This window comes from Leuciscus leuciscus (genome assembly GCF_965113295.1).
Source record: "Leuciscus leuciscus genome assembly, chromosome: 24".
Classification (NCBI taxonomy): domain Eukaryota; kingdom Metazoa; phylum Chordata; class Actinopteri; order Cypriniformes; family Leuciscidae; genus Leuciscus; species Leuciscus leuciscus.
In genome coordinates, this window is record NC_138723.1 from 24681959 (window position 1) to 24697683 (window position 15725).

At 38.6% G+C, this 15725-nt stretch overlaps 1 protein-coding gene across 1 annotated transcript in view; it reads left to right on the forward strand.

The window, feature by feature from the left end:
• dscama (Down syndrome cell adhesion molecule a) overlaps window positions 1-15725 on the forward strand; it is an 84675-nt gene that overhangs the window by 65191 nt on the left and 3759 nt on the right. Inside the window, exons 19-31 of the mRNA XM_082158509.1 lie at window positions 1056-1211; window positions 1369-1502; window positions 2083-2236; window positions 4330-4447; window positions 4730-4890; window positions 4995-5093; window positions 6116-6304; window positions 6663-6953; window positions 7680-7856; window positions 8043-8073; window positions 14092-14207; window positions 14308-14475; window positions 14561-14758. Coding sequence (XP_082014635.1) covers window positions 1056-1211; window positions 1369-1502; window positions 2083-2236; window positions 4330-4447; window positions 4730-4890; window positions 4995-5093; window positions 6116-6304; window positions 6663-6953; window positions 7680-7856; window positions 8043-8073; window positions 14092-14207; window positions 14308-14475; window positions 14561-14758 — 1992 coding nt within the window. The remainder of the gene's footprint in view (window positions 1-1055; window positions 1212-1368; window positions 1503-2082; window positions 2237-4329; window positions 4448-4729; window positions 4891-4994; window positions 5094-6115; window positions 6305-6662; window positions 6954-7679; window positions 7857-8042; window positions 8074-14091; window positions 14208-14307; window positions 14476-14560; window positions 14759-15725) is intronic.

Sequence of the window (15725 nt, forward strand, 5' to 3'; positions counted from 1 at the left end):
CAGGACGACTGCACCGTATTGAGAGGAGGATGGATGGGGCCATGTATCGCGAGATTAAGAGCATTAAGAGCATTGAAGATGGGTCGTGGCTGTGTCTTCCAGCATGACAGCGACCCAGAACACACAGCCAGGGCAACTAAGGAGTGGCTCCGTAAGAAGCATCTCAAGGTCCTGGAGTGGCCTAGCCAGTCTAGAATAGACCTAGCCCAATAGAAAATCTTTGGAGGGAGCTGAAAGTCCGTATTGTCCAGCGACAGCCCCGAAACCTGAAGGATCTGGAGGAGGTCTGTATGGAGGAGTGGGCCAAAATCCCTGCTACAGTGTGTGCAAACCTGGTCAAGAACTACAGGAAATGTATGATCTCTGTAATTGCAAACAAAGGTTTCTGTACCAAATATTAAGTTCTGCTTTTCTGATGTATCAAATACTTATGTCATGCAATAAAATGCAAATTAATTACTTAAAAATCATACAATGTGATTTTCTGGATTTTTGTTTTAGATTCCGTCACTCACAGTTGAAGAGTACCTATGATAAAAATTACAGACTTCTACATGCTTTGTAAGTGGGAAAACCTGCAAAATCGGCAGTGTATCAAATACTTGTTCTCCCCAATGTAGGTTTGGAACAACATGAGGGGGAGATTTAATGACAGAATTGAATTTTTTGGGTGAAATAACCCTTTAAGACTGTCTGACCAACTCGCAGTTATCAGTCTTACTTTTCGGATTCAAATTAGACCAATATATCTTTTTATGTAACTGACTTAAAAAAGTTATGACCAGACTCTATGACTAACTCGTGACTCAGATGACTAACTCGTATGATTAGTCTAAGCAGTTTATGCAACGGCCACAGTACGTTTTTAAAAGTAAGTTAAAGTGTACTTTTTCACAATGGTTTGCAAAGCCTGCATTTTGTGTGTGTGTGTGTGTGTTTGAATTTACAGTAAACAATGTGATCACTTTAGCGTTATTTCAGCACTATCAGCTACCATCAACTGACAGCAGGTCTTGAGAAGTCTCAAAATGGCCTTATTGTTTATGGCACCACAGAACTGGGGGAAATCAGAAATGTCACTACACAGAAGGTCCCGCTGGAGCTGGAGGGTCTGGAAAAATACACCAACTACAGTATCCAGGTGCTGGCCTTCACCAGAGCAGGAGACGGAGTGCGCAGCGACCAGATCTACATCCGCACCAAAGAGGACGGTATGACGACAGATATTATCCATTCTATGACCAATTAAAGTCATAGCTTATGTTTTGGGATACCATTGCTGTCAAATTCTGTCCTTTTGTTTGCCAATCTGTTAGCCATAAACTTTAGCAAAGATCTCTCCGAACAGTCTGACTCTTTTCTCCACAGTACCAGGTCCACCCGGCGGGGTGAAGGCAGCTGCGGCCTCCAGCTCTGTGGTGTACGTTTCTTGGCTCCCTCCGCTGAAGCTGAATGGCATTATTAGGAAATACACAGTCTTCTGTTCCAGCTCGTATCCCACGGTAAGACTCAGCCAACTGGTCTCATACTAACAGGAAAGATATCAGGCTGGCTATTAAAACACTGTTAAACAGTGAGTGGAAAGTGCAAACATTTTAGCACAGCGCCAATACTGTGGCATCAAGCTTAAAGGTGATGTTTAAATACCTTCTCCTTTCCCAGCTTTAAGTCGACATGAAATGGAAGTTGCGATATTATTTTCTTCCCTATTGTGATGTATCTCTGAGTGAAACGGCATCTTGAACAAGAAAAATGTAGAGTGGGACTTGGTTTTGTCCATCAGGATTTGATTGGATGGTTGTGGTTTGCTATTGCTGTGATGTCATGTGAGTGACAGGTTGCCACGCCCTCACGCCAGTATACATGTCCTCAGAGAAGAGATGTTGCTGCAAAAGGGAGGGGAAGTTATTTTTTGATGAGGGCACATGAATTAAAAAAAAAACTAAAAACAGATAAATAATTTATAATAAATACAACAATATTCCATCAAAAAAAATGTTTGGTGACTATTATGAGAAACCTGTGTCTACCTGTAAATCTGTGAATCCTACCGATGAAAGACACATTTTGTGTCTTGTTCAGGTGGTCAGCGAGTTTGAAGTGTCCCCGGATGAATTCCTCCACCGGGTTCACAATCTCAGTCGCAACAGGAAGTACAGTATCTGGGTGATGGCGGTTACTGCGGCTGGACGGGGGAACAGCAGTGATGTCATCACCGTGGAACCTCTGGCTAAAGGTGAGTCCGTTACCTTCGTTCTTCAGGAGGTTTTAGGAGCAACGCTTTTAAGTCAAACCTCATGCTCAGCAGCACCTCTGCTTTTTGGGTGTGTGGAGTAATTAGTCGTATTTTGAGTTTGACACTCTCTTGTGGGCCTTCACATGAGGAGCATGACAATAAGGCATTAGCCATCTTCTGAATACAAAATACGGCACGGTGTATAAATATGCTGAAATATACAGTGGCCCAGAAAAGTAAAGTATTTGGGCGCAAAGGCTACACTTACACGACATTGATGTACAAAAAACAGCAAAAAATGTTTTTGCGTCTTTCGCGTACAGACTACAACGTTGTCAAAACGATCCCCGTTTACACAGATCCACGAAAATGACTAAAACTCTGTATTCTGCTGCCAGGCCGGTAGTTGGCGATGTCAATTTGTAAAGAAACACTATGTGCCTATAGACTGAACACGTAATATGCATGCGCACAATGTCACCATAATTTCAAATTCGTTTGTTTGTATATTACACTGAGACGATAAAGGTATCATTTTCAAAAACTTGCACTTTGAAACCTGTTTTCAGAGGTTTGTGTTGTCAGTTCTCCAAACGCTGTTGTCGTGTAAATTAACTGCCTAAAAACATAAAAAGTTTTACATTTTTAGTTGAAAACGGTGTTGTGTAAACTGCCATTTAAGCACATTTTAAGAGGTCCAAATGTCAGTGATTCTCCTCCTCTCAAGTTCATCCTTTTGAGCCCAACAAATCTCTTTCAGTGCAAGGGAAGCTCGGCTTCCCTATAATGTCAAAAAATTAATGGTCAAATATGTACTATTGTGTTAACATTTTATTGACTAAAAATGCGTTAAAAAAGATGAGTTCGTTCAGAATCAGTTACATATAACAGGTCGGCTGACTCGATTTCCTTCTCATACGTTCACGTAGCGTCGCAGTGCATTTCCCTGTTGAAGCCCAGCGTCCATCCATTGACTTCAATGGAGCTGCTCTGAACAGTTTTTTTCAGTGCTTCGAAACTAGATGGTCATTGGATAAATGCTGCGATTATGTCCCGCCCACGGACGCTCAGCGTCTCTGGGGGTGAATGAGGAGTGGGCTGGCCTGGACTCCGGGCTTCTGCGTGATGATTGGAGGGTCTGTCGAAAGGCTGCATCTCCTTTTGATTGACAGCGATTTCATACAATACAAAAGTCGCTGATGGTAAAGCTATTCGAGCTCGGTCCCATCGCGGATTTTTCAAGTATAGTCGAAAGACAAACTGCAGCAACCTATTTCTTGGTATTTGCTTGTCGAAATTGCTAGCCAATTTCGGCCAATTTTCATAATACATTTCACACAATTATACATTTATACCTTTATTATATTATTACTTATTATATTTTTTATATTATTATTAAATAAAAAATAAAAAATTCTTAAAATAATTAAAAAATATATATTATTAGTAGTAGTATTATTATACTTTATTATATTATTATTTATACCTTTATTATATTATTACATTTATACAATTATATTTAACTCTGCTGGCCATTAAGAGGACACTGGTCAAGTCACTGGAAAAGACGCCTAGATGGTACGACAGGGTCACAGAGCATTTTCTTGAAAAGGAACGTAGAATTTACGTAGAAATAAATGGACAATTTTTATGACGTAGGCCGAAAATGAGCTTCCCCTCTTTGAAAGACCAGCAGCCACTACTGGTGTTAATGCTTTTCAAAGAAGTCTCCGGTCCTCAGAGTCGCATGATCCTTCAGAAATCATTCTAATATGCTGATTTGCTGCTCAAGAAACATTACTTATTATTGTCATGTTGAAAACTGTTGTTCTTATTAATATTTTTTTGGAAACTGTGACAAAAAAGTCAGGATTCTTTAATTAGGAAGTTCAAAAGAACAGCATTTATTTGAAATATAAATATTTTCTTACATTATAAAATCTTTACTGTCACTTTTGATAAATTAATGCATCCTTTCTGACCCCAAACTCTTGAATGGTAGTTTAAATGTGGTGTTATATGAAATGTATTAAGCTTTCATAGATCAATGAAATAATGAATTGTGGTGTTTTTTTTTTTTTTTAACTAAACAGCTCCTGCCAAAATCCTCACATTCAGCGGTACTGTTACAACACCTTGGATGAGGGATGTTGTTTTACCCTGCAGAGCGGTCGGAGATCCACCTCCTGCCATCAAATGGCTAAAAGAGAGGTAAACAAAGCTGTTTCAGTGCCACCGGCTAGAACGTATAGAACACACCCTTCTCAAAAACAATATTAACATTAGTATGAGCATGTCAATGAAGACAAATATGCTAACAATGTATATACTGAATTCAGTATCATAATAAAGAATACTGCAGTGCAGCTCTAGCTTTTCGTTAAGAGCAAACACGAGCATCTGAATACCTATGAGTAGAATCAGTCACTGGGGAATGCTGGGAAATGTCAAACTCTGCCCCCTTCATTGACAATTCAAACTGTTTCTCGACAGCGGGAGCCCGGCCCCTGCGGTCATTGATGGAAGGCGCAGTATCCATGGAAATGGCAGCTTCGTCATTAAAACTGTGAAAGCTGAGGATTCTGGGTATTACACGTGTGTCGCCAGCAATAACTGGGGAACGGACGAAATAATTCTGAACCTCCAGGTTCAAGGTGAGGTGTGAGAGTCGGGGTGGATGCTCACTTTCTCTATGTGTCAGCTTCATTTCCTCTGAGTTATTATGCTGCATTTCTCACTGTATAAATATCATCTTCAGTCCCCCCAGACCAACCTCGTCTCACTGTGACCAAGACAACCATCACATCTATTACCGTGACCTGGACACCAGGAGACAACGGCGGGAGCTCCATTAGAGGTGAGGCGCTTCCACCTTCAGCTGCTTTTCCTGCTGGAGAAAAACTAGACAAAACAGAAAACTGAGAATAAAACTGTGTGGTTTATGTCTCTCAAGTAATGATTTAGGCAAAAAGACAAAATTTTGTAGACTGAACAGCAAAAACATTGTTTAACATTTTTTGAAAAACCCAATCAATACAGTTGTGGGTGGTTTAAAAACCAATTAAAAGCAGATATTTTCCCCTAAATTACAGTTGTTCACACTTTTCGACTGGCTTTAAGGTTTTGAATGTGGCTCATCCAATCAGAATTTAGAGTCTGAACTTTCAGTTTCATTATATTAGTTTGACTTTTTTGAGTCCGTTTTTAACTCTGTTGTTACATAACCTGAATCTGACAGACTTATTTGTTATATAATCTGATTCTTTGGTTTGTGCCCATTAATTTCCACAACAAAAAAAAACATATAAGAATACATGTACATTTTATTTGTAAAATATTACTGGATTGTCCAAAAATAGGCATTACATGGATGAACATAAATGAACACTACCATTTAAAAGTTTTGGGGTCAGTACATTGTTTTTGTTTTTGAAATAAAATTAATACATTTCTTCAACAAGAATGCATAAAAATGTTTCTTGAGCATCACATCAGCATATTAGAATGATTTCTGAAGGATCATGTGACACTAAAGACTGGAGTAATGATGCTGAAAATTCAGCTTTGCCATCACAGGAATAAATTACATTTTAAAATATGTTTGAATGTGTAAAATACAGCAATGTCTACATTCAATGCATCCACCCTCCCTTGTCACACTGGCAAGATGCTCTGTTGTTGGAAGAAAACCAGTCTCTCAGTATTGTGCTGATGAAGTCATTACTATAGCAACCGATGTGGATGTGCTGGATATTAAGTGCACTGAACAAATGGATGTGATTTCATCACACGAAAAACCACAAGAATCATAAGTTCAAAATAAAGATTTGTTTTTGTGAATGAATTATGTGCGTGTGACTTTTGTCTGTCTTCATGCAGGATATATTCTGCAATACTCCGAGGATAACAGTGAGAAGTGGGGAAGTATTTCCATTAGTCCTAGTGAGCGTTCCTACCGTCTGGAGAACCTCAACTGTGGCACCTGGTATAAGTTCACATTAACGGCCCAGAATGCTGTCGGCCCGGGCCGAATCAGTGAGATAATCGAAGCAAAGACTCATGGGAAAGGTGTGCATTTCCTTGCCTTTTTTGTTCTTGGTTACATTCCCTTTGATCATTTTGCAAACATTACGAGAACGTTACTTTTTAATTTTCTCTGAATGATCTGGAACAAGTAGTAACATTTAAAAAACGTTAGACAAACATTAAACTAAACCGGTTTAGGATAAAACGTTCCCTGAAAAATGTATAAATATCGTTTTTTCTGCTAATATTTTGAGAACGTTGTTAAAGACCCGATAACTTTGAACGAACATTCTATTAACGTTACTGGAAGAAGGTTTGTTTATAACTAGCTTGCCAGAACGTATGTAAATAGTTCAAAATAATGATCACAAACACCATTCATCTTCTTTACCCTTCACAGAGCCACAGTACTCCAAAGAGCAGGAGCTGTTCACTAGCATTAACGGCACGTCCGTCAAACTCAACCTGATTGGCTGGAATGATGGTGGCTGTCCAATCACTTCCTTCACTCTGGAATACCGTCCGTTGGACAGCCCCGTGTGGACCAAAGCGAAGTGCACGTCTCTTACGAAGAGCTACAACCTGCCGGACCTGCAGGAAGCCACATGGTACGAACTGCAGATGAAGGTGTACAACAGTGCCGGACTGGCTGAGAAACGCGTCAAATTTGCTACTCTGAACTACGATGGTAGTAAGTGAAGTTTGATCAATCACTCTTTGCACCTTTAAAGATGACCTATTGTGATTTTTTTTCACTTTCAACTTTTTTTAGTGTGTAATGTTGCTGTTTGAGCATGAAAAAGGTCTACGGTTATTCTCTATATCTGCGTGCACTGTTCTTGAACTCCCTCAAACGCATTAATTGTAGTTTGAAGTTTTCATCTGGGAAAGAACACATCACAAAATTCCTTATTTAAATAATTCCTGCCCAAGGCATACACACAAAAAAGGGGATGAGGCCTGGTTGAGTTGCATTTATTGGGTGTTGTCGACATGTCTAAGAGACTAGCTGGTTTTTCCACCCCGGATCTAATGCGGTTATGGTAAGGGGCATTACATTTCCGAAACACTCTCGAATTGGTTGACCAATCACAACACACTAATCCAGCTGACCATTCAGAGCACACTGCGCTTTTCGGAAGGAGGGGCTTCACAGAGACAGGAACTAAACAGGGCTGCGTTTCCCAAAAGCATCGTAAGCCTAAGTTGATCATAAAGACCATTGATGACAATTGTTCTACGATCTACTTAAGCTTGGGAAACGCAGCCCATAGCTTTACACACAGACTGTAACGTGAGGTGCTTTTGGAAGATTCAAGCATAAAAAACCAAGGCATAATACAGTAGGTCATCTTTAAAATAATAATCAAAAATGTGTTTTCGCTTTAAAGCTAAGTATTGAATCTGTTTGCGAAAGGCACCATTCCTCCGCTGGTGAAGACTGCGGTGAAGGACCCGATAAAGAAAACAAGCAACGAGGGGATGAAGATGATGGTGACGATCTCATGCATCTTGGTGGGAATGGTGCTGCTCTTCGTCCTGCTGATGGTGCTGAGGAGGAGGAGGAGAGAGCAGAGGCTGAAGCGGCTCAGGGGTCAGATGCTTTTCACAGCTCTTAGCTACAGATCAGTGTTTTCAAAGAGAAGGTGTAGATTCGTAGGCGTAAATACAGACAGCATATGTTGCCATTTGAGATTGTACTCATATCAGCCTGTTTTATATGACTCAATAGCACTTCCATTTTCAGTGTACGTTAATAAAGCTTATTGTTGTTCCACAGATGCAAAAAGTTTGGCTGAAATGCTTATGAGGTAAACACATCGATGATTTTCAGTTTAGTTTTTTTGTTTTTTAATTACGTTTTTTCTTCTATGCAACAGAAAGTAAGGTATTTTGAAGAATCTCAGAGCTGCTCTTTTCCATGCAATAACAGTATAATGATCCGAAATTACTAAAAGCATCATAAAAGTAGTTCATATGACTCACTATGTTCCAGATCTTCTCAAGCCAATAAAATAGGATGAAAAGATTCACTTTAATGGACAATTCTAAAGAATATTATTTGTAAATTAATCAAACTCTTTCCTAATTTTATTAACAAGCACTATCAGGTAGTTCATACAGCTCTTTATATTCCAAATCTTCTGAAGTTATACAATAGAATCAGTGTTTTGAACAGATTCATTGTAACAGACCATTCTAAAGAATATTAAGCACAAACCCAGATAGCAATGAGTCGGCGGCCCACCGTCGGCGCTCCGGCGGCAGTAGAAGCGGCAGAACGGCGACATCGCAAACACGTTGGACGGCGCACCGCCGGCGGCAGCCGCTTTTTAAAAGCGGCAGCCGCCTTCCTACCGCCTTCGTTCCGCGGCCGGCCCGCGGGCCAACCGCCGTCCCGCCGCCTTTATATTGAAGGCGGCCCTTCCGCGGCCCGCCGGAGGCAAGCGCTATTTTCGAGCGATCTGCCGCCGCTTATTCTGGCTATATATAATATTTAATATTTATAGCATGCAGTTTATCAAGAATAATGATTGCTCAAACCAGACAAATATCCATTTGGCATTTTTATTCCACATTTCAAAGTACATTAACTGTCATTTAAACAAGATGTGTCAGATCACTGAAACATAACAGAAAAATAAATAAATCAATATACTAACATGCAGGTTTCTTATTAAATTTTGGTAAAACAAAAAACAAAAACAAAAAACAGCCTTACAAGCAAATTACAACTCTTACAATAATTGTTCATATAAAGAGGACAGCTCTAGGGTGAAAAAAATTACCTGTAAACATTATGACAAGTAAAGAGAATACTTGATACAAAATAATGTGCAGGATACCAAATAAATCAAAGTATGACATCACATTTACAAGCCATTTCTAACAATAGGTTAAGTGGTAGTAATTTATAGTAAAGCTCTGGAGTAGAATAGACCATTATAGCTGCAATGCTGACCTGTGGCACAAGGACTTACAAGCATTATTTGAAAAAAGAAAAAAAAGAAAGTAATTTCCACAGTTAGTGAGTATAGTGTGACACTTCTGACTTCTTTAGGAGTCTTGATGTTACTGACTGCAAGATAAAGAAAGGATTCCAGTTGTCAGTGATTCTGGGGTGTCAGTAGTCAGCCTAAGTGGTCGGCTGTGGGTCCCTCTCAGCTGTGCGGTGCCTTTTTCTGCCTTCACGGTCAGATGCTCCTTTCAGGTAACGTGAAACGTTAACCTAGACCGCTTCATCAGTGGCATCCTGGGTTGCCAGGTTCTTCCGGATGGCTAATTTAGAAAATACAGATCTGTCATTTCATTTGAATTGCATGAGGCCATACACATCTACTTAAATATAATTAAAAAAATATCCAACTTACTTTGAACAATGGTCTAAAGCAGTGGTTCTCAATTCCAGTCCTCGTGACCCACTGCTCTGCACATTTTGTATGTCTCCCTTATTTAACAGACCTGAACCAGATCATCAGCTCATTAGGAGAGACTCCATGAACTGAACTGAGTGTGTCAGATAAGAGAGACATACAAAAAGTGCAGAGCAGTGGGTCACGAGGACTGGAATTGAGAACCACTGGTCTAAAGGAACATGTCTCTAAAACATGCTTTATCCCCTACACCAAGCTGAAAATCCAAAAAAGTGTTACAAATTACATTTCTCTGAAGCTTCTCATAAATAAATAAAAAATGTGAAAGGCTAAGGATTCAGACTGTAATATATGCAGTTTACAATCTTAAATTTTACTTTTTAGATTACTCTATGGCGTTATAATCAGCAAACTTACAAATTGTTCCTGGAGCTTTTTATCCTGCTTCAAACTGTTGTCAAGACACGGCAAATCTTCCTGGGTGTATAGGGGGAGTAACAGATCCCCTGACAGGGATAACTCCAACAGACACATCGCCAAACTCTGCAAGACGTCACAGCATAAGGGTCTGATCTGCACCTACAGGGTTTCCCAGAATAAAATAGTCAGTCCTGGTCCCTCAACTACTAAACTATAACATTTATATCTAGGTCTACTACATGTACAGGTAGCCCCAGTGGGAATTAAACCAACAACCACAGGTGCTGTTTGCAAGTTGTACCTGATTGCCCAGTGCAAGCAAACGTCTTCAACATTGTTTGTTGAACTTGCTTCACCTGCTCTTGAAGTAAGCCGCTGTCATCCGAAGCTACAAAATGAAAGGCATATGGTCATTTTGGACTTACATCACACACAAAAAAGTACAATTTAAGAAACAGTGCAAGTTCTCACCTGCTCGTGCATTGCTTTCCCTCAGGGCTTGGTTCTACATTTTAAAAATAAAACAAACAACTAAAGGCACTATTTGCAATACTGTTAAAACACTGGACATTAAGACATAGGGCTAGAATATACCTTCACAGCTGAAAACTTCATGCTTGACACGAGATGCCATTGGAGTACAAGGGCCAACAATAGAGCAATGACTTTCTCCCTCCTATTGATAATCATTGACATGTAAAAATATGTTTGAAGTTATTGCATACATTTAATGAATTGGACTTAAATGTAACACTTAGTTAAGCGCAACGTAGATACCTCCAGAGTTTTCACCCATATGCTGCCAGGGTAAATTTGCTGCCGGGGGTGTAAAGCTTAGTACTTGATGAGCTGGGGGAGCAAACATAACAGCTTTAATTTCAATGCAGAGTATTGCATATTCAGTAATGAAACAATAATTGAACTGTGCAAAGCTAATGGAATGTACAACACACCTCAACACCTTTCATCCAGAAACTGCTGCAGCGAATCCCATCAAGTGTCCTAGTGAAAAACAGATTATGATTAAAGGATTCATCATCTTAAAGTCAGCATGAAATCAAATGTTACAATTTGTATTTTTATATGTAATATTGTAGTGTTTATGTAAATGATTAATCTGTGCACTTCATTTTTTATTCATGTACCCTTATATTTAATCAAATACGTTACCCTTCCCTACCCCCTCGAAACGACTTCTCTTCCGGTCATGTGCAATGGCGTGAGGGCGTGGCAACTCCCCTCAAACCATTAGTCTGCTATGAGCAGAGATGGAGAGGAGGAGCGCTAGAGTAAAACCCTGCTCCTCTATTCAATATTCCCTTTCACTTGGAAATACGTCACAACACTGGAGAAAAGTCGTTTGTAACTTCCAGTTCATGCCAACTTTAAATAGAAGCAATAGTTTCCAAGACAAAAAAACTTCACAAATAACATCACTTACTTGTACTCAAACTCTTGGCGGATTCTGGATTACTGGGGAGAAACCTGGTTCTAAGAAAGAGGAAACAGAAATTTGATGATAATAATAATAATAATGAATGAAAGATTCCACTATCCACAATAAACAGACAAATAAATTACACAGATGAAATAAAGGAAAATCAAATGTACAAGTCAGACCCATTTACCTGCTCCCTTCATGAACTTAAAATGATGTTTCTCCCAGGTGCTGTGTGGAGGTGTGCAGCGGATGGCTAAATTGTTCCTTTGTCTTTTTTGCAGAGGTTAAACGGGGCAAATGGCACATGCCCTTCGCTGAGCCACTCTTGCGGAACAACTGCAAATGGCAGATCCTCCTTGTTGATAAACTGAACAATGTGAAGCATCTAAAATAGAAGACACATTAGCATAAAGTATACTTTTTGATAAAAAAAAATTCAGGCAAAATCAACAACATTAAAATGCTCACACCTTCGAAAAAGCAGTAATTTTCACAAGTGGATCAACAGAAAACCATGTTCAGACAAACAAAATCATATAAAAAACCTATATACATCGTTATTTTTGTAAGAAAACACCAAAAGTTAAACTAGTCTTTCTAGATGTAAAGTTTGGCTACCTACTGTAGCTAGATACATTTAACATACGTTAGAACATGCTTGAACTCAGTGTGTAAAAAAGGTGAAACAGCATGTGGTAGCGAACACTGTAATCTAGACTAGCAGCATAATCATGTTTAGTTAGAAAACAACACAAGTTATACTGATCAGTCTTTCTTGTCGTGAAGATTTTGCTAACGTTACCATTCCCACCGTAGTTCAGGAACTGTAACGTTAGTTAATTCGACTGACCAATACTATCTTAAACCACATGTACTCACACTTGTATAAACATACATAACAGTTAAACATACTTAGAAGAAGAAAAAAACTCAACGCCAGGAAGAAACTAAGTAACGTTAGCCTAGCTATGGCGGAAGCATGGCGGAAACTTTGCAAACAAGGCTAACTTACTTTAGCTTGACTAGTTAGGCAAGAACAGATTTTAAGAAGAAGAACTAAAAACAATGTCAAAAATGAACATATATATATTGCGTTAAACAAAAAGGAAAAATGTACTTACTTAAAAGATCGTATATTTCCTCTCTCCAAATACTGAAACCGTGTGACGAGACGAGTAAATCTGCTTCAGTTTTTTAGATGCTGCCCCTCTCGACCGGTGGAGGTACTTCTCTGTTTGTGCTTTAACACTTTCTTAAACATTTGTACAGGTCGCAAAACTCGCAATTGCAAACTGCAAAGTAATTCCTTATACATGTAAAAGGTAAAATAAATTAAAAATTGAGCTTGTAAAACAATGAAAGACATAACCACAATTTCCTGGAGTGACAGAGAGACAAAATATTTATAAATATTTCACTTTATCCTTCAGGTCAAAACAGGGATTTTCATGTTTCTCATAGACATTACCATGGTTGCAAATTAATAAAAAAAATATAAAGCAAACCCAAGATTTTGGCCAAGTTGCAGATGTCTTTCACTGTTCACTGATTTCAAGCATTGGTGAAAAATCTAACTTCATCTATTTATTCTGCTAAATTGTTCATACCATGAATGAAATATTTATTTTAAAAACTAATCAGAATCAGAAAGATATTTATTGCCAAGTAAGTTTTACAAAAGGAATTCTTTTTGGTCTATTGGTGCATCTCAAATTGTGCATAAATCAAAGAAATGTAAAGAATTGTCACCTTAAGTGAATAAAATAATTCTATATATTTTACATATTATCGCTTCAGAGTTTCAAAGTAATTTAAATGTAATTTCCTAAACCTTATCATGGAATCAGAGTCAAATCTGTTATAACCCCTAATGGCTTTGGAGCAACAACAAAAATGTATATAATTCACATAATAATTATAATCGCTTTAAATGTGAAAAGTAGTTAAGATGCTGTCAGTTTCACTCATGGCTGGTCGATTTCAAAGCGGCTTGCCGCCAGCCGGCCGCGGTTCATTTAGACGGCGGCAACCGCCAGAGAGAATGAAGTCGGCGGCCCGGCGGCTGTTCGCCGGCGGCATCTCGCAAGAAATGGGAGTGACGTATTCGGCGGCAAACGCTTCATCGCCGCCAGCGGGACGCACCTATAGCCGACAGCTTGGGGCCGGCGGCAAAAAGAAGCCGTGCCGATATTTTTTGCTATCTGGGAATGAATCAAACTATCAGCATTTTATTAAACCATCAAGTAGGTCATACATCTCATTATATTCAAATTCTTCTGAAACCATACAATAGAATATTTTTTTATCAGTTCTTGATGAATAAACCACAAAAAGCTGTTCCTTTAGAAGATTTTAAGGATTTTTTTAATGATGTTTTGGTCCTTTTTCAAATTTGACAGCCCTTGGTTGCCATACTCTTATATTTTATGAAAACTGCAGCTTGGAAATTCAAAATATCGTATTTTGTGTTCCACAGAAGAAAGAAACCATTTGGTGGGTGAGCAAATAATGAACTATTCCTTTGGCTCACATGTCATACTGACCTTGTGAAAGCAGAGATGTTATTCACAGGCTTGTTTGTGTTTTTTCTCCAGTAAGAACACAAGGCCTTCAGACACCATGAACAAACAACAGCAGACCCTCCGCATGCACATCGACATTCCCAGAGCGCAGCTGCTCATCGAAGAGAGAGACACCATGGAAACAGTGGGTGAGTCGTGTTCACTGAACCATATTCAAACCTGAACATTTATATGAGAAACAGTGATACTAGGAGCCTCTAATAGTTCCATATCTCCCTTCCCTCTTAGACGACAGATCAACGGTGCTGTTGACCGATAACGATTTCGGAGAAACTGCCAAACAGAAATCGGCCACTGTCACGCACTCCGTCCACTATCAGTCTCTGTCGCAGGCCACCGGCCCGCTGGTGGACGTCTCTGATGTCCGACCTGGGACGAGTAAGAGCAGTCTGTCGAGTAAGAGACCCTTCTTAACACATAAATAATACATGAATATATTTGATTACGCTGTTTAACTGAGTGTTTCGGAACCCGTCCTCAGATCCCACCTCTCGCCGCACAGCTAAAGCTGGTCCTGCTGCCCGTAATCGCTACGCCAGTCAGTGGACACTGAATCGCCCTCACCCCCCTGTCTCCGTCCACACTCTCAGCACGGACTGGAGGCTGGGAACTCCCAGAGTGGCCGGATCGGTGGACAAGGAAAGCGACAGCTATAGTGTCAGTCCATCACAGGACACTGGTCAGTCTGCTACACTGGAAAATACATGTACATCTTTATATGTATATAATATATCAACTCATCTTTACAGCTCGGTACAAAGCTAATTTGTTTTTAAATTATATTTTTGTATTAAATATTATAATGTTTGTAATATAAATTATATTGGTCACTTTAGTTTAGTGTCCAATTCTCACTATTAACTAACTATTAATTACGAATTTTTTTGTTAGTATGGTAGTTGTTAAATTTAGGTTTTGGATTAGGGATGTAGAATATAGTCATGCAGAATAAGGCATTAATATGTGCTTTATAAGTACTAATAAACAGTCAATATCCTAGCAATATGTTATATGCATAGTTAATAGTGAGAATTGAACCCTAAACTAAATTGTTACCATTATAATTTTATATGAACTTAGCATTTTTACAATATTCAGTCTTTATCTCAATGTTTATGTTTTAGAAATGGTGAACACAATGAAGAATGATATTATTTTTGTATGCCTGAACATAAAATACAAAGAAAAAAGCAATATATTCCTATACCTAAAACACTTTAAAACATATAAAATGGCATTAAGGGACATCCATTATTATTTGACGCCATCGAATCATTGAATAGATTTATTTTAACAGACTGGTTTAAAGAGTATTATGTGGAAAATTAATCAAACTTTACCACTGCTGAATTTTATTGAAATACACTACCATTCAAAAGATTTTTTTTTGTAAAGAAATTAATACTTTTATTCAGTACATACACATTAAATTGATCAGAATTGACATCAACGACATTAATAATGTAACAAAAGCTCTTTTGAACTTTCTATTCATCAAAGAATCCTGAAAAAATGTATTGCAGTTTTCAAACATATTAACAGCACAACTGTTTTCAACATTGATAATAATAATAAGAAACGTTTCTTGAGTTCAAAATCAGCTTCTCTGGAATAAATTACAATTTAAAAATATATTAATAAAAAAA